The 27,677-nt window shown below is 51.6% G+C and overlaps 3 protein-coding genes across 28 annotated transcripts in view; 1 reads left to right on the plus strand and 2 right to left on the minus strand.

The window, feature by feature from the left end:
• Positions 1–7,247, minus strand: part of MCM3AP (minichromosome maintenance complex component 3 associated protein) — a 45,699-nt gene extending 38,452 nt beyond the window's left edge. For 6 of the 16 annotated variants that reach the window (XR_014076777.1, XR_014076776.1, XR_014076775.1 and 3 more), the window contains exons 1-3: positions 3,994–4,835; positions 1,912–3,234; positions 1,446–1,669 (exon numbers count right to left, since the gene is read on the minus strand). Coding sequence is in view for 13 of the 16 variants with exons in the window: in XM_081570219.1 (XP_081426345.1) it covers positions 1,446–1,669; positions 1,912–3,127 (1,440 nt within the window). In the remaining 3 variants the exon portion in view is untranslated. Of the gene's footprint in view, positions 1–1,445; positions 1,670–1,911; positions 3,235–3,993; positions 4,836–5,381; positions 5,423–5,539; positions 5,602–6,716; positions 6,898–7,144 lie in introns of those variants that run through there. The other 10 variants (XM_081570216.1, XM_081570213.1, XM_081570215.1 and 7 more) reach the window with 6 other exon arrangements.
• On the plus strand, positions 3,913–8,774 carry YBEY (ybeY metalloendoribonuclease). Of its 10 annotated transcripts, XR_014076778.1 has the most exons (6): positions 3,913–4,727; positions 5,885–6,017; positions 6,685–6,906; positions 7,471–7,539; positions 8,016–8,068; positions 8,546–8,774. XR_014076778.1 is itself a non-coding variant. In XM_081570235.1 (5 exons), exons 1-4 carry the CDS (start codon positions 4,518–4,520, stop codon positions 8,022–8,024), a joined length of 417 nt encoding a protein of 138 aa, XP_081426361.1. In that variant the 5' UTR covers positions 3,913–4,517; the 3' UTR covers positions 8,025–8,068; positions 8,546–8,774. The 10 variants fall into 10 exon arrangements, 7 of the variants coding, with proteins under 7 accessions (XP_081426361.1, XP_081426358.1, XP_081426359.1 ...); XR_014076780.1 differs by lacking the exon at positions 8,016–8,068 and having other exon boundaries at positions 5,885–6,013; positions 7,471–7,662; XR_014076779.1 differs by lacking the exon at positions 8,016–8,068 and having other exon boundaries at positions 5,885–6,013.
• Positions 8,775–13,998: 5,224 nt separating this feature from the next.
• C2H21orf58 (chromosome 2 C21orf58 homolog) lies at positions 13,999–27,570 on the minus strand. 2 transcript variants are annotated; one of them, XM_081570240.1, is made up of 9 exons: positions 27,272–27,570; positions 26,452–26,512; positions 23,552–23,625; positions 22,331–22,495; positions 20,013–20,124; positions 15,775–15,896; positions 15,239–15,408; positions 14,783–14,845; positions 13,999–14,240 (listed from the first exon to the last, which is right to left on the minus strand). In XM_081570240.1, exons 1-8 carry the CDS (start codon positions 27,329–27,331, stop codon positions 14,800–14,802), a joined length of 810 nt encoding a protein of 269 aa, XP_081426366.1. In that variant the 5' UTR covers positions 27,332–27,570; the 3' UTR covers positions 13,999–14,240; positions 14,783–14,799. The 2 variants fall into 2 exon arrangements, with proteins under 2 accessions (XP_081426366.1, XP_081426367.1); XM_081570241.1 differs by lacking the exon at positions 22,331–22,495 and having other exon boundaries at positions 15,239–15,429; positions 27,272–27,436.
• Positions 27,571–27,677: the final 107 nt, after the last annotated feature.

The following is a 27,677-nucleotide window of genomic DNA, read 5'->3' on the forward strand; positions in this document are numbered from 1 at the left end:
CACAGGACCCAAAAGGTCCGTGGACAGGTGGACAGATAAATGAAATGTGGGACACCCATACCTGGAATAAAGGAAACAAATACATCCACATGAATGAACCCTGAAGACATTATGCTAACTGAAATAAGCCAGACACAAGAGGATAAATAGCGTATGATTCCACTTATATGAAATATCTAAAAAAAAAATCTAAAAAAAAAAAAAAAAAGAAATATCTAGAACAGATGAATTCATAGAGCTAGAAAGTAGATGTGAGGTCACCAGGGGCTGGAGGAAGGAAGGAATGGGGAGCTAATGCTTAGTGGTTACAGAGCTTCTGTTTGGGCGGATTACAAAGTTCTGGAACTAGATAATGTGATGGTTGTACAACATTTGTGAATGTCATTAATGCTGCTGAATTGAAAAAAAAAATCAGTAGAAAGGAATAAACAGCAAAAGCCCTAAAACTGCATATTTGGGCACAGAACTTCTATTCTCAGGAACTTAAACAAAGGATATAATCAAAAATAAATGCACAGAAATGTCCACAAACAGAAAGCTGGCCAAGTAGAATAGAACGTCATGTAGCGCTTAACGACCTCATTCTAATCTAGACTGTTCGTTGATTTCAGAAGCTACTAAAAATGACCACATAAGAGGTTACCAAACAGGATATGTAGTGCAATCTCATTTGTGTAAAAACAAAGACGTTATCCAAAATATTCATAGGTGGTATCTTAGAGGATAGAACTATGGGTGATTTTGTGTCCCCTGCCATAGGACTTTCTGGGTTTTTCCTCTATGTTGACAGGTAACACTTCCATCATTTAAAAAAGAATGAAAGCATGCTTTCTAAATACCTATAGAATGTAATTTTCCCCACAAGAATATTCAGAAAAAAATAACAAAGATATAAAGCTACATAATGTGAGCAGCTCATGTAAGCATATACCCTACAACCAATGCGTTACGCATGGATGTGTATATACACATATTAAAGTCAAGGCACAGGAACAATTAACAGCAGTTCTCTCTGGAAGATGGGATTACAAGATTTTACCTTTCCTGTATTGTTCTGAATGTTTATGGTGATCATGTACTATCAGTAAATAAAATAAAGTCAAAAATAAAACAAGAAAACTCAACTTTGAAAAAATGCTATGTGGTTACAAAACATTCCCATGTGCTTCAGAGAAATCTGACTTCATGGGAATCAACTCACCTAAAATTTCTAGAATACTGCATTCAGTTGGAACCACAAGTTTTCACAAATAAATCTAATTTATGAAAAAAAATAGTGCTATTCCAGTTTCTCCAAATTAAGACATTAGAGTACTTTTCTAAATTCTAACAAGTAACTGATAGATTTTTAAAAATAAGTTTTAAAGTGACAAAGTTCACTCTACCTTTGCCACTTTAAAGCCTATTTTTTTTCTTACTCACATGAACTTTGTTGGAGTACTCACATGATCAAAAAAATACACCACTGCAAGCTTTTTGTTGCGCCTGGTATATATGCGCTGCACTTTAGCAATTTTGCCGAAGTGGTTCTCCAGAGTGGTTCTGTTATTGAGATAGTCAGGGATGTTCTTGCACTGGATCGCTGTGACTTCAGCAGGAGACAAGCCCCCAAGACTGTCTGTGCTCTCACTTCTCTTACTCTGACGGCCAGAATTTCCTCTTAGAGAATCTAGGGGATCAATGAACAGTCACAAAAATGTATCAGATGCAACATTTTCCAATTACTGGGGGCATCAACTAGGAAAGAGCAAAGAAAATTTTTATGGATGTTAAGACCTGCTCCAAGATCCTATATGTTAGGGTCCCTAATGTTTGCAGGGGGTTAACTAGGAGATTCAAGCTAACACTCAGGGAAATTTACCAAGAACCTGACAACAGGATACACTGTATTTTGTACTTTTTAGAACGTACCTTCTTTTTTATCTCTGCTTTCAGTTTCTTCCTCTTTATTCACACCTGGAAGCCGGGAAGGTACTGGGACAGACTGACTGCCTCCTGGGATGACCAAGTGGTCATTTTCCCCAGACTCAACACAGCCAATTTCCTTTTTAGATTCCTTGTTGCCCAGACGACCTACTTCTTTATTGCTTTTGAAGACATCCTGTATTGTCCGCCCAAACAAAGTGCCTCCTCGGGGTCGATTCAAGCGAACAGGTCGTTTATCTGGAGGATGATCACCCCTTGACAGAGGGTCCAAGTCTTCAGCTGCATCATGACCGTGCCTCCTTGGGGACCGATCCTGGTCCTCCTTTCTTTTCAGTCCTTTCATGAGGCTGGGAAGTGGCTCCATTTGGGAAACAGCTTCTTCGAATCCTTGTCTGACACCTGTTTTGCTAACTGGGAAGGATTCACCCAAGGACCCTGAAGAAGACATGGGGAAGGCGGTGAAGGTACTACCAGAACTTCCAAACAGTGATTTTGGGCCTCTCTTCTCTTCCTCCACATTCTGATTTGGCAAAGCAGGGGTAAAGGCAGATGATGAATTATTATTACCTGGTTTTGAAAAGGTAAAATTTGAATTGGTGGCTGAACTACTTGTCACCTGAGGAAAAGAAAATGGGGCCAGTCCCCCAGGTCCACTACTGATTGGGTGGGAAAATGTAAAAAATCCAGAAGTAACTTGGCTCTGAGTTTTCTCTGGCTCAGATTCAGCCCCCAGTATTGGTCTAAACACTGAATTTTCCAGAGGTTTAAAGCTAAATTCTGTTTTCCCAAAGACAGAGCTTGCTTTTTCTCCAGTTTCTGGAGCAAAAGTAGAAGTACTTGGGAATGCTCCAAGGTTGGGGGACTTAAAACTGAATCCAGGGTTTCCAGGCACACATGAACTCGAAGGCCCAGAGGCAGCTACAAAGGCTGGACTGTGTTCAAGTCCAGAAAAGAGTCCAACATTTGAGCTTTGAGAGAATCCTAACGTTTGAACTGAAGAATGACTTTGTCCAGAAGATGCTGGAAAATTGGACACCTGTGAAAATCCTGAGCTTTTTCCGGATAACGTATTGCTTTGTCCAAAAAGAGAGGGCTGACCAAACCGAAATTGTGGCTTAGCTTGAAATGTTCCTATGGAATTACTGGAAGATGTTGGAAAAACACCAGGCTGCTGCCCACAGAAAGGATTAGTTGGATTCATCTTCTGAGCAAATTACTAGAAGGCAATAAATACTACGTGTAGAAAAGCAGTCCTCTTCCTCAAATGGTCTGTTCAGCTAGGGAGCTCCCCCCTATCTCCACAATAAGCTGAAAAACAAAAATTCAGACAATTGCAAGTACGTGGCGCTGGAAGGCTAAGAATTTTTAATCACATGCCAGGCAAAGCAAAGGCTAATTCTTATTTTCTGAGAGCCAAATGGTGGTCCCCCGCCTTTTTCGGGGGAGTGCAGAGTAGAAGATGGTACAAATAAATTACTTTGTTGTGGGGGTTTAAAGCATGATCCTTTAAGACTAAAAAAAAAAAAAATCTTACTGACTCGGTAAATTTATGGAAAACCTAAAATGGCAATAAGTATATGCCAGTTGCACTTTCAAAGACAGGCGTTTCTGACGTCTTTGAATCTCCACAGCCAGAGAATTACAATGTAACACTGTTAAAACGTTAGTGTTTCAATGTTTCCTCCCATCTAATTTTTTCTCCCAGTAACCAGAGCACCAAATACTTTTTCCAAACAAAGAAATAATTTGCGTTTTAACAAGGTGGGGACTACCCCCACGATCTAGCTCGAAGGACACAGTGCAGCCCCGCCAGATCGCGGGTGCAGCGCAACCCAAATCTCGGGCGGGCCAGTGAGTGGGCTCGGTGCCTGCCGCCCACCGCCCCATCCTGCCCGCCGTGCGTCCCCCGACACCCCTGGCCCTGCGCCCCGGGACCCGCCATGTCCCATCCCCGCGCCCCTGGCCGCGAGCCCACCGTGTTCCCCTGGCCCCGATCGGTTAGCGACACGGCAGCGGAGGCGGGGAAGAGGGCGGCCTCCGCCTTCCAGGGCCCCGCGCCGCGCTCACCGTATCGCTCAGGGACACGGCAGCCAGCCGTCCCTTCGAGCTAGAGACTCACGCAGGGCCCGCAGCCGCCCAGGCCAGCGCTGCCCACGGCCGGCGAACAGAAAACACCGGGGACCTACTTCCGCTCGGTCCCGCGCCGCCCGGGAACGGCCGAGCGCGGGTTCCGCTCTCCGGCCGGGCGGCGGCAGGGGCTTCCGGGGCGCGGCATCCAGACCTCGTTCCGCCCGCTTCTGCTCAGTAAGCGCCTCTTCCCCAAAGTGGGGCGGCGCGCGCCGGGCCCGCCGTGCACCCCTACCCCGCTGGGCCCTCGCTTCTCGCCCGTTTTCTAGCGTGTGTCACCGCCCGCCGGCGCGCCGCACTCCACCGTCTGTCCGGTTTCCCCGTGCTGAGTCTTCCTTTCCGTGAAGCGCACGTTCCATGACAGTTTTCAACGAATTCCACCGAACGGGGTGACGTGAGCGTGCGTGCGCGTGCGTTGCTACAGAACTTCCGCGGGCTTTACAATTGATCGGCCCGAAGTAGCGATGAGCCTGGCGCTGCGCAACCTGCAGCGGGCGGTGCCCCTGCGGCGCGCGCTGCTGCGCCAGAGGCTGCAGGCGGTGCGCGGGGCCCTGGGCGTGCGGGCCTTCGACCTGGGCGTTGTCTGCGTTGACAACCGGAAGATTCAGCAGATGAACAGGATCTACCGAGAGCAAGACACCCCGACCGACGTGCTCTCCTTCCCCTTTTACGAGGTAAACGCTGCCCTCTTGTTCTCGTCCGGCTTACCTTCCGCTGTGAATTCCGTTGATTACACCACAGACAGGATTGTCAGTGTTGCTCCGAAAATTTCAAACACACGCGGAAGTAGGGAGTAAGATGTGACCATCGCTACTGATCAGAGCCTATCGCTGAAGGAGGGAGGGTGGTCCCCGCCCCCCTCGTAACAGTGAATTAAAGAGAAAGCGCTTCTGTAGTTTTAAGTGTGATTCAATAATGGATATGTACGGGTTGAAAATTTTAAATAACTCTGAAAATAAAAGGTCAGACTTGGGCAAATATTTTAAACAAATATGTGCTATCCATCAGGTTATGAGAATTTCCCTGTAGCTCAAACGGTAAAGAATCTGCCTGCGATGCAGGAGACCAGGGTTCCATCCCTGAGTCGGGAAGATCCCCTGGAGGAGGGCACGGCAACCCTCCAGTATTTTTGCCTGGAGAATCCCATGGACAGAGGAGCCTGGCAGGCTACAGTCCATGGGGTCAAAAAGAGTTGGACACTACTGAGCAACTAACACACGCATCAGGTTATTACCTATGTTATGTGAATGACTCATTCAAGACTTCCTGCATTGTTAGTGGCCATATAAATTGGGGCAGCCCTTTTGGAAAGCAGTCTGGCAATTTACCTGAAGTAAATCTTGATGACTTTAATCCACTAGGATTACACCTAAGGAAATAAATTGAAAGAGGAAAGAGAATTAAATGTTCAACGTGTAATATAAAAATATATTAAAGTGTCCATTTATTTTCTGTAAAAAGAAATAAAAATATTTGACTGACTTACTGTGAACAGTCCTCAGCTGAATGGACTGGTCTTTATGTGGGAACACTTGATCAGTGTCAAAACTGGAAAGAACAGAAATGTAAACTTGTATCAATGTGGTGATTTAGCTCCATAGATGTTTTGGAGCTGGGTGGTTGTGCATTAGGAAGGATGAAAGAAATGGAAATAATTATTTTGACAGTGTGGGAACATCTTAAGTCAGTCATGTGTAGTATCTCTGCCACAGTCCCTGATTTGTCTGCCTGGGACTAGCAACACGGGGTCTTTCAGGGTGAAACCTGTGGGCCTGTGGCCAGTTAGTGTTCTGAGGTCATGTTCTGCAAATGTGTATTTCCTCATTTTCAGAATCTGAAAGCAGGTGAAATCCCCCAGCCCCACTTTCCAGATGACTATAATTTAGGAGACATTTTCCTGGGCGTGGAGTTTATCTTCCAGCAGTGCAAGGAAGATGAAGATTACTATGACATCCTGACTGTAAGTGGGATGCTGAAATGAGAAATCCTCATGGGCAAAGCAGAGGCTGATGTCCTTCATCCAGGCCATGAGAAGAGGTGGTGGAGGTGACATGGACATCCACACCATAATCCTTGTGTAGGACAAGGATACCTGGGAGAGACCCACATCAGAGAGGAGAGCCTGGGGCATGGATCTGTGCCCCCAAGGCAGTGTTGGGTGAGGGGAGGGGACAGGAAGCATCTGTGTTACACCTGGGAGGAGGGAGCCCCGGGAGTGGCCTGATTCTTAGCTTTGCCTGTGGAGATGAGCAGCTCAGACTGAGCTTCTTATTGAACTGCTAGAAGCAGGCAGGATTCCGGCCTCCAGGACCTTCAGATCTGTCTCCTCTCCTGATGCCATGAAGCATGGCAGGATGGCGGGAGTGTTCTGAAAAGCGGTGTGCAATTGAGTCATGTTTCAGTGTCCCCATGGATTCAATGGAGGTGTCTCCCTTTGTCCACACCCTAAAGTATCATCTTTGGGGAATCTTAGTGCTTCCAAGCGGAGAAGGCAATGGTACCCCACTCCAGTACTCTTCCCTGAGAAACCCCATGGACAAAGGAGCCTGGTAGGCTGCAGCCCACGGGGTCGCGAAGAGTCGGACACAACTGAGCGACTTCACTTTCACTTTTCACTTTCATGCACTGGAGGAGGAAATGGCAACCCACTCCAGTATTCTTGCCTGGAGAATCCCAGGGACGGAGGAGCCTGGTGGGCTGCCATCTATGGGGTCGCACAGAGTCGGACACGACTGAAGCGACTTAGCAGCAGCAGTGCTTCCGAGACTTAAAGTGGAACTTCCCAGTGAGATGCCCTGTGCTCAGGCGTCATGGTTGCTGACAGGAGGAGGGTGTGCTTTCTCCCTGCAAGTGGTGAGAACAACAGGGGAAACAGCACTGCTTAGCACTGCTCTCAACCCCAGGATCTTTGTGACTAGTGTCTGTGTGCCCCGGGGGGCTCTGGGCTAGGGTCACCTGTGGACACTGTCCACTCCCTAACACCTTCTGAGAAGTCTCTTACCCACAGTGGAGGGCCAGCCTGCACTCCTAGGACCCTCAGTTCCCTGGCACTGGGCCAGGCCAAGCCACTCTCCTCCCAGCTGGCACCCACCTGCATGGCAACGCTGGGTACCTCCCCTTCCCCTGCCCTGGTTCTCCATGTCTCCACAGCTCCCCCCACCCCAGAGGAGATCCTGATCTTCACACCCCACCACAGGGGCCTGACCTACTCCTGCTAACCAGACCCCACCCCTGTGACCTCACCACCTGCCCACAGCCCTGCCTGGGCCCAGAGGAGGCTTCCTCACCTCCCACTGGGCATCTACTAGCCCTCTCTGACTTTTTCCTCCTTCTCCTCCTCCACCACCGCCACCACCGCCCTGGCTCATGGCTTGATCCTGACCACCCTCTGAGGCAGCTTCTTAATTGTTCTGACAGGTGACTGCCACCCACGGGCTCTGCCACCTGCTGGGCTTCACACACAGCACAGAGGCCGAATGGCAGAAGGTAGGAGCCCTGACCTGTGTGCAGCACACACGGGCGTGCACTGCAGTCCAGGCTCCAGAAGCCAGGCTGTGGGACCTGCCCCCTGCTGTCAAGTGTGAAAACCAAATGGAGAAATGCAGTGACGTGAGTTTATAGGGCCCGCTTTATAAAAGAGACAGTGTTTGTTTTAAATATTGGGCTCCTTAAATGCTGGTAACTGCATTATTCATTCACTACTGAAAGGTCCAAGGAGAGACACTGCTATGAATTTCATAAAATCCCAAAATGAATTAAAGTTAAAATCTTTATGAGAGTTATTGTGATGATATTTGTCAGTTGGAAACAGGATTTAGTACTTTCGAGTATCTGATCCAGACCTATTATGTGGTGGTTTGTTTCCTCGAAGACTACCAGTATTTACTCAGTTTATAAAGGTCTGTCTTGGTATAGAACCATATTGCGTTTTATTAACTCAAATTATATTCATAATCAAACAGGCTCTCTGAACTGCATAGAAAAACGTTTTTTGAAAATTAACAAAATGGTCCAGGTACAGTTGGCCTCCCCCTGGCCTTCCGAGGCTCCTGGGTCCACACCGGCCACACCCTGGCTCTGTCCCCCACCCCCAACCCTGCTCCAGCCCTCTCACCCCCTCCTCAGCCCCACTGCCCTCCATACCAGCAGCATCTCAGGGACGCTCCAGGGTGGTTTCCCACCAGCCCACCCTTTCCCCCAGGAGGGGCTGTCCTCACACACCCGCTCCCAGGCTTTGGGGCAGGTCACCCAGTCTGACCCCTTCTTCGAACCCCGAGGTAGGCCCTCCCCTCCTCTTCATACTCAAGACCACCAGCTCAGCCCGGCCCCCACCTCCTGCTGGCTCCAAGGCTCACACCAGGCGCTCCTCTGTCCTGGGGCTGCCTGCCTCGGGCTGTGTGGGGGGCCACAGGCCTCAGGGAGAGAGCCCCAGGGCCAGGGGAGGCCAGGCCTCTGGGCCAGTCCAGAGCTGGTTTCCACCCCTTTCTTTCAGATGTACCAGAAGGAGAAGCAGGTTCTCCAGGAGCTGAACAAGCACATGGGGACCAGGCTGCAGCCCCTGAGCAGAGGCCTCTTCTGACGGAGGTGACGCAGTATGGCTGGAAGGTGGCCCCAGAGATCAGGGCGCCCCCGCACTGAGGGTCTCAGTGGTCACTGCTGCCCTGTGGGGCAATTTCCACTTGTTCTTTTGTTTAGGACACAGTAAAGTAAAGTGAAGTCGCTCAGTCGTGTCCGACTCTTTGCGGCCCCATGGACTGTAGCCTGCCAGGCTCCTCTATCCATGGGATTTTCCAAGCAAGAATATTGGGTTGCCATTTCCTTCTCCAGGGGATCTTCCCAACCCAGGGATCGAACCCAGGTCTCCTGCACTGCAGGCAGTCTCTTTACTGTCTGAGCCACCAGGGAAGCTCCAGTATTGTAAATAAAATAGTTCTCAGCTCTCAGATCATGCAGAGGTGGGGCATGGGAACTGCCCCTTCCCTGGGGCTCTGCCTTTGGCAAAGAGGCATCTCTCCCATCTCAGAACAGATCAAGGAGGGTGGGTGTGCCCTCCCTTGAAATCCTGCTGGATTCAGTCCCACCCAGCTCCCACAGGAGCAAGATGGCTGCAAGGCCAGCCGACCCACCCCCACCCCAGGGGACCCTCAGCATTTCCCATTGGATTTGCGTCCTGAGCCTGGACTTCCACTGGCTCCTGAGGACAGGGGTCTGTCATTTTCCTGAGTTGCTGGCTGGATGACCTGCTTGTAATCATTAAGCTTGTTCTCAGTTTAGAGTTTAACATGGCAAAGACCAAAGATAAGCCCACGGAGCTATCTGCTCTCTGGGCCCTTTTAAGGGACTGAAGGGTCCTGAGACCCGCTGGTCCTGCCAGTAAGTGTTTGGAGGCTCTTCACCTGCCACTGGAGCCAGCCCCCCAGGACCTCTGGCTGTGTCTGGACACAGGCAACTTCCTTCTGTGTTGGAGTCTGAGAAGACTTGCTGGGGCTGGAGGAGGGTCCAGATTTACAGGGTGATGCAGTGAGAAGCTTTACAGGGTTGGATGGTGTGAACCTCCCGCCCACCCGCCCTGGCAGCCCATAGCAGTGGCCCCCGGGTCCTGCTTCCTGGTACCAGGTTCCGAGGGACCTGGGTGTGCCTGGAGCCTCCACGTGGACCGCGCCCATGCGTACAGCACAGCCATCCTGTGTCTCTGTCACCGGTGCCCCTTCCCATTGGCATCCCCTCCACCAGACGGGCAACTGCTCGTGTCTTATTGCCCATGTTCTACTGGTTTTTCCTTTTTTCTTATGAATTAGGTGTTTTAATATGTGGTTGTAAAAAGCCCTTGAATTTTAGTACAGAATGTGAGCAAATGTCCTGACCTGAATCTGAGAGAAGGCCACCCCATGGCCCATCAGCAGCCAGGCCATCTGCTGGCCACAGGGCGTCTTGGTTCTGTCTCATTCCACTGGTTGCCCCCACCCCCCACCCTCCTTGCCCAGACATGCTGCCTGGTCCCAGTTGAGTTCAGTTCAGTTGCTCATTTGTGTCCGACTCTTTGAGACCCTATGGAGCGCAGCATGCCAGGCCTCCCTGTCCATCACCCACTTCCAGAGCTTACTCACACTCATGTCCATCGAGTTGGTGATGCCATCCAACCGTCTTATCCTCTGTTGTCTCCTTCTCCTCCCGCCTTCAATCTTTCCCAGCATCAGGGTCTTTTCCAGTGAGTCAGTTCTTCTCATCAGGTGGCCAAAGTGTTGGAACTTCAGCATCAGTCCTTCTAATGAATATTCAGGACTGATTTCCTTCAGGATTAACTGGTTTGATCTCCTTGCAGTCCAAGGGACTCTCAAGAGTCTTCTCCAACATCACAGTTCAAAAGCATCAATTCTTCGGTGCTCAGCCTTCTTTGTGGTCCAGCTCTCACATCCATACATGCCTGGTCCCAGTTCAGTTCAGTTCAGTCACTCAGTTGTGTCCGACTCTTTGTGACCCCATGCACCGCAGAACACCAGGCCTCCCTGTCCATCACTAACTCCCAGAGTCCACCCAAACCATGTCTATTGAGTTGGTGATGCCATCCAACCATCTCATCCTCTGTCGTCCCCTTCTCCTCCTGCCCCCAATCCTACCCAGCATTAGGGTCTTTTCCAATGAGTCAACCCTTCGCATGAGGTGCCCAAAGTATTGGAGTTTCAGCTTCAACATCAGACCTTCCAATGAACACCCAGGATTGATCTCTTTTAGGATGGATTGATTGGATCTCCTTGCAGTCCTAGGTACTCTCAAGAGTCTTCTCCAACACCACAGTTCAAAAGCATCAATTCTTCGGCGCTCAGCTTTCTTCACCGTCCAACCAATAAGCCTGGTCCCAGAGCTTCCTGCAAATCCAGCATCGCCTGAGCAGAGCCCCTGCTCCAGGTGTTGCCTGAGTCCCCAGCCCTTTACTGTCCTGGGTATGTTCTAGATTCACCTCCCAGGCTCCAGGCCCTGAAGGCACTAGAGTTACACCAGGTCCACAGGGCACAGGCAGTGCCTCCTGCTTCATGGTCCTTGACATCTCGGTGGGGGAGCTCCACCAGCACCCCCACAAGGGCACTTGGCACAACCATTAAAAGAAAATTTCCTCTCCTCACAACACTTCTACCACTAACTGCCAGGAGCCAGTGCAGCCCCCACAAGTGAAGGGCTCAGGCCCACAAGTTCAGTTCAGTTCAGTTGCTCAGTCGTATCTGCAACCCCATAGGCTGCAGCACTCTAGGCTTCCCTGTCCATCACCAATACCTGGAGCTTGTTCAGACTCACGTCCATCGAGTCGGTGATGCCATCCAAACATCTCATCCTCTGTCGTCCCCTTCTGCCTTCAATCTTTCCCAGCATCAGAGTCTTTTCCAATGAGACAGTTGTTTGAATTAGGTGGCCAAAGTTTTGGAGCTTCAGCTTCAGCATCAGTGCTTCCAATGAACACCCAGGACTGATCCCCTTTAGGATGGACTGTTTGGATCTTCTTGCAGTCCAAGGGACTCTCAAGAGTCTTCTCCAACACCACAGTTCAAAAGCATTGATTCTTCGGCATTCAGCTTTCTTTATAGTCCAACTCTCACATCCATACATGAGCACTGGAAAAACCATAGCTTTGACTAGACCTTTGTCAGCAAAATAATGTCTCTGCTTTTTAACATGCTGTCTAGTTTTGTCATAGCTTTTCTTCCAAGGAGCAAGTGTCTTTTAATTTCATGGCTGCAGTCACTGTCCACAGTGATTTTGAAGTCCAAGAAAATAAAGTCTGTCACTGTTTTCCATTGTTTCCCCATCTATTTGCCATGAAGTGATGGGACCAGATGCCATGATCTTAGTTTTTTGAATGTTGAGTTTTAAGCCATGTCATGATCTTAGTTTTATGAGTGTTGAATGTTAAGCCAACTTTTTCACTCCTCTTTCACTTTCATCGAGAGGCTCTTTACTTCTTCTTCGCTTTCTGCCATAAGGCTGGTGTCATCTGCGTATCTGAGGTTATTGATATTTCTCCCATCTCCCATGGACTCCCATGGACATCTCCCATGTCCATCAAGTTGATGATGCCATCCAACCATCTTATCCTGGCCTCCCTACCGAGGCTACTAACCCTCTTAAGCCTTCCCTGGTGGTCCAGCGGCTAAGACTCCGAGCTTCCAATGCAGGGAGCCCAGGTTTGATCCCTGGTGGAGAACTATATCCCATATGTTGCAACTAGAACTTGGTGCAGCCAAATAAATAAAAATAAATATTATTTTTTTAAAAAAATACCTCCCACTCTAGACCAGGGTACTCATTGTCCAACTTCACCAGAAATCAGAGGTTCCCATAATGCTCCCCATCCCCCAGGTTCAGTAATTTGCTAGAATGGCCACAGAACTCAGGGAAACACTGCTTTTTTGTAAAGAACACAGATGAACAGCCAGCTGGAGACGTGCATGGGGTGAGGTCTGGGAGGGTCTGGAACACCAGGAGCATCTGTCCCCCTGGAGCGGGGTGTGCACCACCTCCCAGATGTTCACCAGCCCAATCTTCTTGTGGATTTATGGAGGTTCTGTTACTGTGGCATTGATGGATTCAATCATTGGCCATTGGTGATTGACTCAACTTCCAGCCTCCACTCCCTCAGGCTGGGGGCAGGGCTTAAGTTCCAATCTCCAATCAGGGTGGGTTCCTCAGACAACCAGCCCCATCCTCCTGAAGCCCTCCAGAGGCCCAGAGTCACCTCATTAGCATAATGTCCGGATTACAAAGGTTTTAGGAGCTGTGTGCCAGGAACCAGGACAAAACCAAATACACATTTCTTACTATGCCGCAGTATCACACCACGCGAAGCCCCACCTTTGGACCCCAGCACCGCCTCCCTGGCAGGCCCACCCCACTCCCAGGGCCCACTGAGACTTCTTCAGTGCCCCGGATTAGCCACTCATGGGGGTGCTCTCACCCCATGTCCTCAACGTTGACTTCCCTTCCCATAGGCCCTCCCAGTGGTGCCCTTGCCAGGCTCTCACAGCACTGGACTCTCCCAGACGCAGGAACCTATTTCCTTTATCCTGGTTGACCCAGCAAGCAGGTGTGCGGTGACAAAACATGCATGTTAGTCTTCATGCCACCCACCGCCCCAGCTCCTGACATGGGGGTCCTGAAAGCCTCGTATATTCCCACATGATGATGAGGTGACTCTGGGTGGCTCCTGGGTGGGTCTGGCTGCTGGGAAAACCAAGCCAGGATTAGAGCCTCAGAACTTCCCCAGAGCACAGTGGGGACTGGAGATGGAATGACTGGTGGTCAGGCCCATGTGAGGAAGCCTCCACACCATCCCAGCCTAAGGTGCAGGGGGTCCAGGTCAGCAGACACATCCAGGCTGGGAGGTGATGCACCCCGCTCCTCGGGGACACAGGTGAGCCCTGGATTTGTGACTGGCGTCTGAAGTGGGGACAGTCCTAGGACACTGAGCCCTTGACCTGAGGGATCTGACCCCATCTCCAGGCAGGTGGTATCAGAATTGAGCTGAATTGCAGGACACCCGACCAGGATCACAGGGAACTGCTTGTTGTGGGCAAACCCCACACATTCGGTGACAGAAGTGAAATGTCTTGTGTGACAGCAGGGGAGACTCACAGGAGAGGAAGACACCTGAGGGAAGGGTTGGGTTTTCCTTAACTCCAAAGGCAAAACAGATTGTCCAATTTCCTAGGCCAACCAAAGACAACGAGCTGCTGTCAAACCTCTTCCCTCTATTGAGTTAACAATTATGTTGAGAAGTAAAACCAAGGTGAAAAGCCGTGTTAGAAAATGTCAGCATGAATGGGAACCCCCTAATGGTCCAGTAATGAGGACTCAGCGCTTTCACTGCTGAGGGCCCGGGTTAGATTCCTCGTTGGGGAGCTGAGATCCCACACACTGTGGTGAAATTTTTATTGAAAGAAAACATCAACATGAAAATAAGGAAATCGGGTCAGACCTTTACTTGCACATTGAAGAAGACGTGCATGCGTTGGGACACGCTACACCCAGGCCCTTGGCACTCTCACCGCTGGGGAGCTGCCTGTGGTGCAGTCAGCCCCGCGCGGGAGCCTGCGTGCAGCTGGAGGGCAAGTCCCAGGTCATCTCTGCCTCTGAGGAGCCTTCTCGCGACTGTGCAGTTCCAAGGATGCAGACCCAGCAGAGCTCTTGCTCGCGTGGAACTTGAGGAAAGAGGTAACATCCCCAAAGGGGCCAATGCAAACATGCATAATGCTTGCAAAGGGCATTTACATGGAAAAGATATTAAAGCATCCAGGAAGCGTAATTCCACCAGAAAAATATAAAATCGTGTCCCATTGGGAGAATCCAGACTGGCTCAGATGGAGGAGAGTCCCCCTCAACCAGCTTTAGTGCTTAACTTCAGGAGGAGAAACTGCTGAAGCCAGCCTGTGGCCGTGCCCTCACCCAGACATGCTGCCCTCACCCAGATGCCCTGCCCTCACCCAGACCCCCTGCCCTCACTAGATGCCCTGCCCTCACCCAGACATGCCAGGCACACATCCTATAGCAGTGCCTTCCCCAGGCACCACATGTGTGACTCTGTTCACAGCATTTATGTGGCTGAATCCATCGGCCTTTTTTTCTCCTGGCTCCTGAGCCACGTTTCCTGGTCAAATCCCTCTGTCCCCTCGTGATCTTCACAGCCACATGTCCAGGGGCCTCACCTGCTCAACCCCTGGGGAGAACAGGGCCTGCTGCTTACCTGAGCCCACCGCGAGGTCACGGGCCTGGCGCCTGTGCAGGTAGGATACCACTGGATGCCATCCTGAGGGGAAGGAGGGTGTCTGCTGCTGCCCTGGTCTGGCTCAAAGACACCACATTCAGGTATGTCTCACCACCAGGACTTGGTGGAGCCCTCGCAGCCCGGCTTATCCTGAGCTTTCCCAGGGCCAGCCCTGCTGGGCTGGACAAATGACCCCCACCTCAGGCTGCTCCCCTGGGAGGATGGCACAGGGTCCACACTCAGCCATGGCAACCAGGACCAAGACTGCCGTGGTTACCTCCCACCCTGCCCCTGTCCCTCGGGAGCTGGTAAGCCCTACACAGACTCCCATTGCAGCCACAGGCCGGACAGAGGGCATGGAGGGGTGATCCAGGCCCTGGGGTCCTCCCACCTTAAAGGCCCAGGAGACTGGCCTGGAGCCTGGCCCAGACTTACGTGCTAAGGGCAGCCGCAGAGGGGCTGGTCACGTGCTGCGCAGTGGGCAGGAAGCTGGCGGCAGGTGGGAGAGCAGTGGCAGAGACCACCAGGGGCCACACGGAGTAACCCAGAGGGGAGCCAGGCACAGGCATGGCCTGCAGCAGGGCTGGAGGTGCGTAGCGGTAGTGCTGCCGGACAGAGGGCGGCCTCTGGATGGCCGGGTGGGCATGCCATGCATCCTCAGCAGGACACACAGCAGAGTGTTTCAGGGAGGACGCCGGCTGTGCCCCAGCCCCCTCCCTCCACACGGGCCCCGACTCAGGACGTGGTCAGGGTCAGAAGTGGTGGGCAGTGGCGGACCAGGCTCTCACAGAGATCATGCAGCTCAGGGGGCAGCTGTCTGGGCCTGGATGGCACAACCTGCCCTCCTCTGGGGTTGCCCTGGGGAGCACCGGGCGCTTCAGGCAGGAACACAGACCCAGAGCCAGAAACACATGAGTTTCTGGAGGTGAAGCCAGCGGGTCCTCTGGTCTTGGCCTGGGCATGGAGCCTACCTGTGGGGTGAGGCGCAGGGGGGTGGGCGCGAGTGCTGGCGGGTGCAAGGCTCTGAGCATCAAGGCCTGCATGAGGACCTGGTGCATCTGCGCATTCTGCATCAGCATCATCTCCACCACCTCTGTGTGGGGGGCATGGAGGGCTGGTCGCTCACAGTGGGCAGCTGCGGCCCTGCCGCTCCTGGAATGGGGCGCTGCCTGTGGGTCTGCAGGTCGCATGCAGCCCCTCCTACTACTGGACTCCTCACGTGCACTTAGCATATGGAAACTTAGTTTCTCGACCAGGGATCAAACCCACACCCTCTGCAGTGGAAGGATGGAGTTTTAACCACTGAACTGCCAGGGAATTCCCTACAGTTTTAAAAATTAATTAATCATTTATTAAATTAATTAATTTTTTTAGGAAAAGCATTTGGAGATGGGGCAATTATCTTGGATTATCTAGGTGGTCCTGATGTTGTGAGAAAATAACTATCACCCTACAGTTGAATATCCAGCAACAACACTCAGGTTTAAGGACAGGAGGAAATCAGAAGAAAGTGAATGCTGAGGGAGCTTAGGAGCCTGTCCTGCAAGGCCTTGTAAAAGACTGTCCCCAGATGACAGACAGGGACCCCAGGGGGCGGTCTCCCCAGATGACAGATGCAGTCTCCCCAGATGATAGATGGAGACTCCAGGGAACAGTCTGAGACACAGTGAACGGTGGTTAATTCAAATGTACTTCTGTATGATGATATACCAGTGTCTGTTTCTGAGAAGATTTTCTAAAAGGTAGAACTGGCATGGAGAACAGTCGGGGAGTCAGGGCAGAGTGGATGCTACAAAAACTGAGAGTTTAACTTCATACGAAACAGCCCAAGACTTCTCCAAACTGGTTGTTAGAGCACTTTTGAGATTTCCTATTTCTACATTCGGTATTTCATCTGCTTGGGATTTGTTTTGGTACAAAGAATAGGGTAAGGAACGTGACTTTACTTTTTTGAATAGCTAGCTATTTAATGTTTCATTTTTACCAATGATTTTAAATGCACTGTTTTAAGGCACACAGACACTTGCATGCATGCAGTATGCACATACACACACACAGTGTGCTGGGTTCCCCTCTAGGGCCTGATAGTCACTAAAGTTCACCTGGAAAAACTGAGGAGGGTGGTGAGGAGAGGCTGGCGGGCAGTTCTCCCTGCACCTGCAGGGCACCTTCCTGTGGGTCTTAGTGTGAGCGGCCCCCCTGAGGAGCTGCAGGCTGGCATGGGCCATGTAGCGTGTACATGGTGGAGCTATGGTCACCAGGACAGGGCTGAGAACACTCATCAGGTGATTCTATACACAGATCTGCCTCCAGACTCTCACCACTGCCCATCGTTAGGGAAACACAAAATACAACCACAGTGACCGACCACCACCGCCACTAACCACCACCCCCACTAACTGACCACCACCCCCACTGACCACCACCCCTGCTAACCACCCCCACTAACTGACCACCCCCCCCGCTAACTGATAATCACAGTGACCGACCACCACCCCAGCTAACTAACCACCACCCCCACTAATTGACCACACCATGTGCAGGAGAAGATGTGAGAAACCGGACCTCTCACATGCAGCAGTTTTAAGCACACACTTGGCACATTTCAGCTGCTCCAGTCCTAGGTATGTACCCAGGAGAAATAAACACTCAGACTCAAATGTGAATGTCCAGGGAGTTTTGTGGTGATAACCAAAAACACAACAACCCCAGTTCCATCAACAGGTGAAAGGATCACAAATGTGTCCATCCACGGGAAGGACTGTCACTTGGCAATTTCAGGGAGCCATGGTTTGCTGCACCCAGCAAGAGTGATGAGTCTGAGAACAATGCTGCTAAGTGAAAGAAGTCGCACAAAAAAAGCGCACACTGAGTGATTCTACTCAGACCAGAATATAGGAGACACAGACCAATGCCTAGTCGCAAAGCAGGCAGGATGGCGGGAGACAGGGCCGGAGGTGGTGCCCATGTTCACCACCTTGATTTAGTGATGGGTTCACAGGTGTGTACAGGTGTCAAAACTGTCAGATTGTACACTTTAACCACGTGCAATTTAGTCTATGTCACTTCAGTGGAGCTGTTCTGAAATAAAAGTATTCAAAAGTTATTTAAAGAGGAAAAGCAGTTTAACCAATGATTTGAGAAGCTAACCACTGGACGAGTTGGCACTGTGAGCCCAGTTCTTTCCGTTCTGAGTCCAGGCTCTTCCCTCAGGAATATCCATCACCAAGGATTTTTCAAAATAAAATTATTTTCATGTTGGTAAATACATACCTTCCACTGAGTAGCCAAAAAATGGCCCTAAATTCGAGGTCTCCAACTGGTTTCATGGAAGACAATTTTTCCACAGGCTGGGGTCAAGGGGGATGGTTTCGGGATGATTCCAGTACTACATTTATTTTATACTTTATTTCTATTATTATTACATTGTGATATATAGTGAAAGAATTTATCAACTCACCACAATGCAGAATCAGATCATCAGGCATTAGATTCTCACAAGGAGCACACAACCTAGATCCCTCGAGTACGCAGTTCACAGTAGGGTTACCACTAATCTGAGAATCTAATGCCATTGCTGATCTGACAAGAGGCAGAGTGCAGGCAGTAATGCGAGGAATGGGCAGCAGCTGTAAAGACGGATGACGCTTCGCTCACTAGCCTGCCGCTCACCTTCTGCTCTGCAGCCTTATTCCTAACAGACTACGGGCCAGTACTGGTCCATGGCCCGAGGGTTAAGGACCCCTGCCTACATGACTACTCTGCCTACAAAAGTATTTCTTTCAGTAGAGTATTTCATAAACCCATGACAACATCCCAAAGAAGGGCAATGGAGTGGCCACAGGACTGGAAAAGGTCAGTTTTCACTCCAATTCCAAAGAAAGGCCATGCCAAAGAATGTTCAAACTACTGCACAATTGCACTCATCTCACACGCTAGCAAAGTAATGCTCAAAATTCTCTAAGCAAGGCTTCAACAGTATGTGAATTGTGAACTTCCTGATGTTCAAGCTGGATTTAGAAAAGGTAGAGGGACCAGAGATCAAATTTCCAACATTGCTGGATCATCAAAAAAGCAAAAGAGTTCCAGAAAAACATCTACTTCTGCTTTATTGACTATGCCAAAGCCTTTGACTGTGTGAATCACAACAAAATGTGGAAAATTCTTGAAGAGATGGGAATACCAGACCACCTGACCTGCCTTCTGAGAAATCTGTATGCAAGTCAAGAAGCAACTTCAGAACCAGACATGGAACAACAGACTGGTTCCAAAATGGGAAAGAAGTATGTCAAGCTGTATATTGTCACCCTTCTTATTTAACTTCTATGCAGAGTACATCATGTGAAATGCCAGGCTGGATGAAGCAAAAGCTGAAATCAAGATTGCCAGGAGAAATATAAATAACCTCAGATGTGCAGATGACACCACTCTTGTGGCAGAAAGCAAGGAGGAACTAAAGAGCCTCTTGATGAAGGTGAAAGAGGAGAGAGAAAAAGCTGGCTTACAACTCAACACTCAAAGAGCATGGCATCCAGTCCCATCACTTCATGGCAAATAGAGGGGGAAGCAATGGAAACAGTGATAGACCTTATTTTATTGGGCTCCAAAATCACTCGGACAGTGACTGTAGCCATGAAATTAAAAGACGCTTATTCCTTGAAAGAAAAGTTATGAGAAACCTAGACAGCAAATTAAAAAGCAGAGACATTACTTTGCCAACAAAGGTCTGTATGATCAAAGCTATGGTTTTTCCAGTAGTCATATACAGCTATGAGAGTTAGACCATAAAGAAACTGAGCACCGAAGAATTGGTGCTTTTGAACTGTGGTGTTGGAGAAGACTCTTGAGAGTCCCTTGGACTGCAAGGAGATCAAACCAGTCCATCCTAAAGGAAATCAGTCCTGAATATTCATTAGAAGGACTGATGCTGAAATTGAAACTCCAATACTTTGGCCACCTGATGCGAAGAACTGACTCATAGGAAAAGACCCTGATGCTGGGAAAGGTTGAAGGCAGGAGGAGAAGGGGACGACAGAGGATGAGATGGTTGGGTGGCATCACTGACTCAATGGATATGAGCTTATGCAAACTCTGGGAGATGGTAAAGGACAGAAACCTGGCGTGCTGCAATCCACGGGGTCACAAAGAGTGGGACACAACTAAGTGACTGAACAACAACAACATGACAACATTCATTGTGGACACTTACCTTCCTTGATGCTTCCTGACCGCTGGGTGGGGAAGGCCATGGGAGGGGGGATCTGTGCAATGAGTGGCTGCTGCGGCAGCTGCTGGATGATGGTGGCAGGAGGCGGGGGGGCCTGGAAGAGCCGGACATCCATTATCTGAATGTGCCCTGGGAATAGTGACCTACAGCACCACCCACCACCTGCCACCCAGACATCCACCATCCATCCATTCATCCATGGGAGATTATAGGCGAGAAACCCTAGAGATTAAACAAGTGTCCAAACAGATAAGTACTTGCATTTGGATATCACTTAGGACATAGCATGTTATGGACTGAATGTTTATTCCCCTCCTCAAATTCATATGTTGCAACCCTAAGCTCCAAAGTGACTGCATTTGGAGATGGGGCCTGTGAGGAGGTGATAAAGGTAAAGAGAGCATAAGAGTGGGGCTCTAGGTTGATAGGTTTGGTGCCCTTGGTAAGAGGAAGAGACACCAGACTCTCTCTGCCCCATGAGACACCATGAGAAGGCTGCCAATCCCTAGCAGGAGGCCATGCTCAGGGAGCTGGGTCGGCTGGCACCCCCACCCAGGACATCCAGCTTCCAGGCAGTGATAAGGTAAATGTCTGACATTTAAGTGCAAAGACTGTGGTATTAATATTTATAATGGAGCACAAACTGAGCAAAACATGGCGTTTTCTAATGTTTCCCACATTTCCTGGGGTCAGTGGGCTAAGCTCATCCCTGCGTCCATTACTTCTGCTTTAATAGAGGCATCCGAGGAGCTTGGCATGTAAACACCCTCTGGCTTCTCTCCTGAGTTAACACAAATGCACCACAGTTCAGAGCATGCACTAGAGGTTGATCTTTAATCCTCTTCTGAATGCACCAGGCCCTGCCCTGTCCCTTCTCCCTTGGTTCACAGAAAGGATGGCATAGACAAGGTTGGCAAACATCTTGCAAAGGGCCGTATGGGGTATTGTTCCCGCTTTATGGCCACACAGCTTCAATTTTAACTGTTCACCTCTGCTGCTGCAGTTGGAAGGCAGCCTCAGACTGGGAAGCAAACAGAGCTGATCCAGTGAAACTTCACTTATGAACCCAGAGATGCACATTTCGTATCCTCTTTGTATGTTACCAGACCCCTTGGCTAGTAGGCTGTGCACACACAGGTGGCAGGCAGCTTTGGCATCATCACAGCCCACCACCTGGAGCAGACTGGAGAGGCAGCCTGAGTGGCCGATGGCACCTCCACCCCAGGGTGTCTGGAAAACCTGTCCCAACGACCCTGGGTCCTGCTTGCCCTGTGGTGTCACTGGAGTCCAGGCTGAGACACCCAAGCACGACTAGGGTAAGGAGTTGCAGTAAGTGCGAGCACACTGGGGCCTGGGTGAGCCTCCTGCACCTACACCCCTCTCCCACCGTTCCTGGCAGAGGTTCCAGGGGCAGGAAGTTGGGGAAGACACGGTCAGTGCTGGGGCCAGGGCTCTGGGGGCTCTGGGGGCTGGATTCCTCTCCCTTCCCTCCGCACAGGCAGCCAGGTCCCTCCAGGGGATAAATGTCCTCCAGGTCACGACCCGGCCCACCGGCACCATCGGTCTCCCTGGCCAGTCTATCCAGAACCTTCTCAGCTTGGCCTTGGCCACCTCCTGCCTTGTCATCTCCTCCTCACAAGGCCACAGCCCACTAGGGCCACCACCTGCCTGTCGTCTCGTGCTCTCAACCCCTGAGGCCACAGCCCACAGGACCAGCTGCTGCCCCTCCTTCCTCTAGGCACCACCCGCCCAGATACAGTCCCTTCTGCTTAAGGAAGAGTGGCTTTCTGTTGCCATATGCAGGGGTGAGCCTCTCAGGAGTGGGTGCGCATTCACCTTTCAATTCACCTTAAAATTCTGCCTGGAGACTAGGGGCCCAAGCTTCCTCTGGTAATTAGGAAATTTTGGAAAAGAGCTGACACACTTCTTCCCCAAATTCAGGCCCAGCCAATGCAGAATCCCCCCATACTTCCACTCCTGCTGCAGAGGTTAGCACCTGGGGCTGAGCTGGGACCCCAGCCTCCACCTGTAATGAGGAGATAACCGCCCCGCGACACACACAGCCAGTGCTTAGGGCACCTGTGAGGCCTGATAATATGGGACATGTTTGTCCCAACAGAGCTGGACATGGACTGCAGCCACTGTGGCCACTGAGCCGATGGCCCCTTCAGCGCACTTCCCTAAGCTGCTGAGGGCACGGGTGTGGAGTGACCAACATCTCTTTTCAGGCAAGAGGTCTCTGGGGGCACGGCACCCTCCCCATTGGTTCTGCCCCCCAGGTTCACCCAAGGAAGACTTACAAGGTGTTGGATGATCCGTGGTGGGTCTAGGGCAGGTGGGGCTGGGGAGACAGTGGGATGGACGCCCACGGGAGGCACCTCTGGGGGCAGTACTGACCCATGGGCTCCTCCATGCAGTCCCCTGTGGTAACGAACCCGGGAAGCCTCTTCCAGGAGGCGCTGTTCCTGCAATGCCAAAGCAGAGCCGTGGACGCTCAGTGGGGTGTGTCCCAGCCCTCACTCTGCCTGGCAGGGCAGTGCCAGCACACAGGTGTGTGACCCCTGTCAGAAGCAGCCAGCCCCCATACCGCCAACCACTGCCCTGCGCCCGGCCCCCTCCTGCCCCAACCAGGGCCCAGCATGCATCTGAGCTGGGACTGCAGCCAGACTCTGGAGGCAAAGCCCTTTGCGTGGTGCACACAGGAGAAATTAACCAAAGACGACTTTTGTCCAGCCAGTAGTGAAAGTAAAGTCTCTCAGTCATGTCTGACTCTTTGTGACCCCATGGACTATACCATCCAGGGAATTCTCCAGGCCAGAATATTGGAGTGGGTAGCTTTTCCCTTCTCCAGGGGATCTTCCCAACCCAGGGATCAAATCCACGTCTCCCTCATTGCAGGCGTATTCTTTACCAAGTGAGCCACAAGGGAAGCCCAAGAATACTGGAGTGGGTAGCCTATCTCTTTTCCAGCGAATCTTCCTGACCCAGGAATTGAACCGGGGTCTCCTGCATTGCAGGCAGATTCTTTACCTGCTGAGCTATGAGGGAAGTCAGTAGAGGATACTCTGTTTCTCCAGCACACTTCCAGTGCACAGCAGTAAGTTTATCACGGCTGCTGTGTGGACCCAAATACCCTCCTCCCCTCACGTGTCATTCCCTGCTACAAGTGTGTCTGTTTGGACAAAGCCTTGGGCATCCTAGAATCCCACTTCCCGGAACCGGACCCTTCATGGGGCATTTCCACTTCTGACCATATGCAGCCAGAGCAGGTTTTCTCAGCGAGTATCCCCTGTGAGAGCCCAGCCTGCAGGAAGCAGGCGAGTTCTCTCCTGTGGAGTCCATGGTCCACCAGTTGCCCACTGCCACATCACAAACATCAGAAGCAGTGTGGGTGCAGGACCACCACCACAACCCCACCCTCACCCCCACCCTCACCCCACCCCAGTGCTTGTTCTGAGCGCCAGCCGCAGCTTCAGCTGCACAGAGCTCTGGTGAAGACGCCCCATGTCCACAAGGCCTACCCAGAGTCTCTGCAGAAGGTCCTTCCTCATCCTCAGAGCACTCCGCAGGGCGGCCTCTGGCCCGTCCTCATCTCCTAGAGGGAAGCACAGGCTTCAGGGCTCAGCACCACATCCCAGCCTTTCCTGCCTCCAGGACTTACCTGTCCCAGAGGAGAGGGAGGTGGAGCTCAGGGGCCACCCCATGGGGTTATGTGGGCAACAGTAGGGGGCGTTCAGGAAGCTCAGTCTTTGAGTTGGGGTCAGGAGTCTCCACTCCACCCCCAGGAGCCCCCACACCCCCCCAGGAGTCCTCACTCCCCCCCCCAGGAGTCTCCACCCCTCCAGGAGTCCCCAGGAGCCCCCAGGAGTCTCCACTCCTCCAGGAGTCTCCACTCTCCCCCAGGAGCCCCAACTCCCCCCAGGAGTCCTCACTCCCCCCGAGGAGTCTCCACTTCCCCAGGAGTCTCCACTACCCCCCAGGAGCCCCCACTCCCCCCAGGAGTCCTCACTCCTCCCCAGGAGCCCCTACTCCCCCCAAGGAGTCCCCACTCCCCTAGGAGTCTCCACTCCCCCAGGAGGCCCCACTCCCCCCCAGGAGTCTCCACTCCCCCAGGAGTCCCCATTCCCCCCCAGGAGTCTCCATTCCCCCAGGAGTCCTCACTCCCCCCCAAGAGTCCCCATTCCCCCCCAAGGAGCCCCCACTACCCCCCCGCCAGGAGGCCCCACTTCCCCAGGAGTCTCCACTCCCCCCCAGGAGTCTCCACTCCCGCAGGAGTCCCTATTCCCCCCCAGGAGCCCCCACTCCCCCCAGGAGCCTCCACTCCCCCTCAGGAGTCTCCACTCACCCCAGGAGTCTCCACTCCCCACCCAGGAGTCTCCACTCCCCCAGGAGTCCCTATTCCCCCCCAGGAGCCCCCACTCCCCCAGAAGTCTCCACTCCCCCCCCCAGGAGCCCCCACTCCCCCAGAAGTCTCCACTCCCCCCCCCAGGAGCCCCCACGCCCCCAAAAGTCTCCACTCCCCCCCCAGGAGTCTCCACTCCCCCTGGAGTCCTCACTCCACCCCATGAGCCCCCACTCCCCCCACAGGAGCCCCCACTGCCCCCCAGGAGTCCCCACTCCCCCCCAGGAGTCCCCACTCCCCTGGTCCGTGTCTGTGTTTTGGAAGAGGAAATGCCAACCCACTCCAGTATTCTTTTTTTTGTGTGTGTGTGTGTATTGTCACCCTGTTTATTTAACTTACATGCAGAGTACATCATGAGAAACTCTGGGCTAGATGAAGGACAAGCCAGAATGAAGATTGCTGGGAGTTCCAGATTTGGAACCAGTCTGTTGTTCCATGTCCAGTTCTAACTGTTGCTTCTTGACCTGCATACAGATTTCTCAGGAGGTAGGTCAGGTGGTCTGGTATCCCCATCTCTTTCAGAAGTTTCCACAGTTAGTTGTGATCCACACAGCCAACGGCTTTGGCATAATCAATAAAGCAGAAGTACATGTTTTTCTGGAACTCTTTTGCTTTTTGATGATCCAATGGATGTTGGCAATATGATCTCTGCTTCCTCTGCCTTCTCTAAATCCAGCTTGAACATCTGGAAGTTCACAGTTCATGTACTATTGGAGGCTAGCTTGGAGAATTTTGAGCATTACTCTGCTAGCTTGTGAGATGAGTGCAATTGTGCAGTAGTTTGAACATTCTTTGGCATTGCCTTTCTTTGGGATTGGGATGAAAAATGACCTTTTCCAGTCCTGTGGCCACTGCTGAGTTTTCCAAATTTGCTGGCATATGGAGTGCAGCACTTGTACAGCATCATCTTTTAGGATTTGAAATAGCTCAACTGGAATTCCATCGTCTCCACTAGCTTTGTTTATTGTGATACTTCCTAAGGACCACTTGAAATCACATTCCAGGATGTCTGGCTCTAAGTGAGTGATTACACCATCGTGATTATCTGAGTCATGAAGATATTTTTTATATAGTTTTTTCTGTGTATTCTTGCCACCTCTTCTTAATCTCTTCTCCTTCTGTTAGGTCAATACCATTTCTGTCCTTTATTGTGCCCATCTCTGCATGAAATGTTCCCTGGGTATTGCTCATTTTCTTGAAGATATCTCTAGACTTTCCCATTCTATTGCTTTCCTCTATTTCTTTGCATTGATCACTGAGGAAAGCTTTCTTTTTTTTTTTTTTTAATAAATTTTAATAAATTGCCTGGAAAATCCCATGGACAGAGGAGCCTAGTAGACTACAGTTCATGGGGTCGCAAAGAGTTGGACATGACCTAGTGACTGAGCGCAGCACATGCCTGTGCTTGCCCTTGGTCATGTGATCTGATTTGGGATTTTCTATCTGGATTTCGGCCCTGGGCTCTGTCTGTTGCCCTAGGGAACTGCCTGGAATTCCACAGCACAGGGAGCTTCACCACATGGTGAAGAACGAACAGTGTCTCCCTAGCAACTTGCCCAGATGTCCCTGAGCCCAGAACCCCTTGCCAGGGAAAGTGGCCCTTCCCCTGGTTCCTGTGGCCTAAGCATCTGACTGCCAGCCAGGTTGGGGATGGGGAGATGTCTGGTCTGGGCACCTGAGGATGGGCAGGTAGATGTGGATGGCTGGGCCCCCTACACCCCCCACCCCAGAGCAAGCTCGGGGCAACATAGTCTGATGTGGGCGAGGGCAATTCTGATCTGAGCAAGGCAGTGGGGCTGGTTCTCTACCCTCTCTGCCTCCCTCTTCTCATCTGCAGATGGAGTGATGAAGGTGCCCTCCTGAGTGCCCAGAGGTGATACGATATGAGGGTGAGGGTGTGTGTGTGTTAAAGACATAATAAAGGATTTTCTGCTCTGAAAGTGAAGTTTAGAGGACAGTCTGGCCATACCTGGAGGTGGGTCTGGGGCCCACACAGCCCCAAGCAGCCCAGGCTCTTACCTGGCACAACATGGGGGTCCTCAGAAGCCCCCTCCACATCCTCACGCTCTTGCTCCAGCTTCTGTGAGGAGAGAGAGGGATGAGCATGCGGGCTCCAGGCACAGGCTCCTCCGTACGAGGGGCCAGGCCAGGAACATGTGCCCAGACGACTGACTGGTGCCAGGTGGGGCACTGTGGTCACACTTTGCATATGACGCACATGCTCCACCTTGAAACCTATGGGCCCCTTCAGGCAGCTTTCTGAAGAGTTTGACCAGGCCAGCTGTGTCCTGACTGCCCTGATGCCCCAGCTGAGCCCAGGGCTGAGCAGTTATAATCCAGACCAGTCCTGGGGTGACTCCTGCTGCCCTCTGGGCAGCCCAGGGGGGCAGAAGGCAAGCATGGGGGGCAGAAGAACAGAGCAGGCAGGTGAGGGGTTGGAGGGGGGCACCGAAAGGACCATGCAGACCCTCAGAGGAGGAGAAGACTGGCCTGAGGAGAGTGCACAGGCTACCTGCCCCGTGCCCGGCTGAGAGGCCACACCAGGCTGTGTCTGTCTTTCCTAAAATTTGGAAGCTGGGAGGCTCCGAGAGAGCTTTGGGGGCCCTGGAAGTGCTCTAACCTGTGGGTGCAGGCCTGCCTCCCAGCTGCAGAAACTTCCAGAAGACCCTTCTTGGTTCTGCTCAAACACAAAGAACCAAGAAACCACAGCTCTTCACTACAAGGCTAGGACCACCCAGAAGTGCTTTGCTTTGGAAGTGGGCAAGACAGGTATAATCTTACCTGTCAAAGCTATTCTCTGTAACAAGCTGTTAAAAGCACAACCGCCCAGCTGTCTTACCTTCTCGAGGAGTTTCAGAGTCAGTCGGGTCAGTTGATCTGCCACTGAGGAGTCCAGCATCCTGGGGCCACAGGAGGGGACACTGTGGGCCCACCCCCTCCCTGCTCAGTTCCCTCTGGAAGAATCGCTCAGCTAGAGAGAAGCAGCCCCATCCTGGGGTCACTGAAGGACTCCCTTGCTGGACGTGACATATATCCTGGAGACTGGTCTCCACGGCCAGCTGGCTGGCCTGAGGAGGGCGTGTACAAGGTGGCCCTGCACCCTGGATGCAGAGTGTCCAGAGTCAACAGGCTGGTATCACTGCAACAGTTGCTAGGCACTGCAGACGCAAGGGGGCCCTTGGTCGCCAGGTTTCTGCTGAGAGTCCTTCCCAGGCCTGCCCCAGTCCCCATGAAGGGTTACCTAT

This window comes from Giraffa tippelskirchi, chromosome 2 (genome assembly GCF_054371585.1).
Source record: "Giraffa tippelskirchi isolate mGirTip1 chromosome 2, T2T-mGirTip1v1.2.pri, whole genome shotgun sequence".
NCBI lineage: Eukaryota > Metazoa > Chordata > Mammalia > Artiodactyla > Giraffidae > Giraffa > Giraffa tippelskirchi.